Consider the following 1909-nt stretch of genomic DNA (forward strand, 5'->3'; position numbering starts at 1 on the left):
GGAATATCACTGTGAGAAGAAAAAACAACAGGGGCAGTAGGCACTTCAGGGGGAGGGGTGTTGTATCTGACTGTTGTATCAGGAATCTTTCGTTGGTGGACATTCCCATTACTGATATCTCCGATGACAGGCCTCTTAGAGCTGGAAAGCTCGATCTGCCTTCCAAATTAACTACATTTTATCTGTTAATATTAGAGGTTTGGGAGCAGATCTGAAGTTCTTGGCCTTAAAAAACCTATTTTTATCTACGAGCCCTAAAATCATTTTGATCCAAGAGACCATGCATGTTGTATCTGTCACTGTATCCTACTTCAAGAAGATGTTTCCACTCTGGCACATCTCTGTTGTTGATGCCGTAGGTTTATCTGGTGGTTTAGCGGTATTATGGGACCCACAATGGATATGTGCAAAGACATACAGTTGCATTGCTGGCATTCTTATATCTGCTCAGATTAGAGGGTTTAAATGTCCTATAAACATATTAAACATATATGCTCCATACAGGAACAGATCGACATTTTTGGATAGTCTTTTCACATCGGAAGTATTTGATATTGAATCATTATTGATTGTAGGTGACCTAAATATCACTTTCAACATGGATGAAATATGGGGCAACAGTAAGAAGCAGGATCCAAATGATGCCAGGATTAGGAATGAATTTCTAAACAAAAATTATATTGACATTCTTCCGCCCAAAATTCTGCCCACTTGGGACAATGGAAGGATTGAAGAGGCTTACATTGCTAAGAGAATCGACAGATTCATCTTACATGCCAGCTTGATAGAATACCTCGGCATGCCATTTTCAACTGTTGAAAATTTCTACATATCTGATCATCGGTCGATCATTCTTGGATGGAGATCTATGGGAATTAGAAAAGGAATCCCATTTACATTCAATAGACAATGTCTAGAGGAGCCTGATTTTAATGACACTGTAGTAAAAGCGTGGAGAGAGTTGTCAGCAAGAGGATCTGCTTCACATCAGATGACCTTCATGGATAAGATGAACAAAATCAAGAAGATTGTAAAAGAATGGCAGTTTCAGAAAAGACAAGCTAATAAAAAAGAGCTCCGAGATATCCAAAAGGAACTTGATAATGTTGCGGATGCAATGTCATATGATTCATTGTCTTATGAAATAAGACACCGTATTAAGAGTCTACAAAAAAAGAAATTGCAAATCCTGAAGCAAGAAGAAACATTCTGGCGCCTAAAAAGCAGGGCAATATGGATGAAAGAAGGTGACCGAAACTCTAAATTTTTCCATAGATTCGCCAACACAAGAAGGGACAAAAATACAATATGGAAAATTAGTGATGGTAATGGAGGCTTTTTTTACTCTCAGCAAGATATATCAAAGGAAGCGGTGGCTTATTTCAAAAAGCAATATCAAAGAATGAATAATCGCAGTTTTCAGGATATACTGTGGGGAATAGAAGTTTACCCAAGGATGTTTGATAATGAATTAAATGATCAGATATATCAGCCTGTTTCTGAGGAGGAATTACTGGCTACTATGAAATCTTTCAATCGGGACAAAAGCCCCAGCCCAGATGGCTGGTGAATCGAGTTTCTCATTCATTTCTATAATATCATCAAGGATGATCTGTTGAATATGGTGGAAGATATCAGGATAAAGGGGAGCATCAGCAAGCATCTATGCTCCACCAATATTGCTCTCATTCCCAAAAAGCAGGATGCCCAGACTTTCCAGGACTTTCGGCCGATATCATTGTGTAATATTTCCTTCAAAATAGTATCTAAGATCATACAAAGAGATTGAAAGGAGTATTATCTGAATCTTTATCAAAAGAACATTATGGTTTTCTAAAAGGGAGATACATTCATGATGTTGTTGCCGGTACACAAGAGCCATTATATTCCATTCATTCAAAGAAAAGAG

The 1909-nt window shown here is 37.8% G+C and overlaps 1 protein-coding gene across 1 annotated transcript; it reads left to right on the forward strand.

The window, feature by feature from the left end:
• Positions 1-280: 280 nt before the first annotated feature.
• LOC149260883 (uncharacterized) lies at positions 281-1570 on the forward strand. Its single transcript, XM_089461352.1, has one exon. The coding sequence runs from the start codon at positions 281-283 to the stop codon at positions 1568-1570; it is 1290 nt and encodes a 429-aa protein (XP_089317478.1).
• Positions 1571-1909: the final 339 nt, after the last annotated feature.

This window comes from Pinus tabuliformis, chromosome 6 (genome assembly GCF_031772625.1).
Source record: "Pinus tabuliformis cultivar Carrire ecotype Pingquan chromosome 6, CPIR1, whole genome shotgun sequence".
Classification (NCBI taxonomy): domain Eukaryota; kingdom Viridiplantae; phylum Streptophyta; class Pinopsida; order Pinales; family Pinaceae; genus Pinus; species Pinus tabuliformis.

Coding starts and splice junctions, on each gene's coding strand:
- LOC149260883 (XM_089461352.1), top strand. CDS start 281: ATGCATGTTGTATCTGTCACTGTATCCTACTTCAAGAAGATGTTTCCA.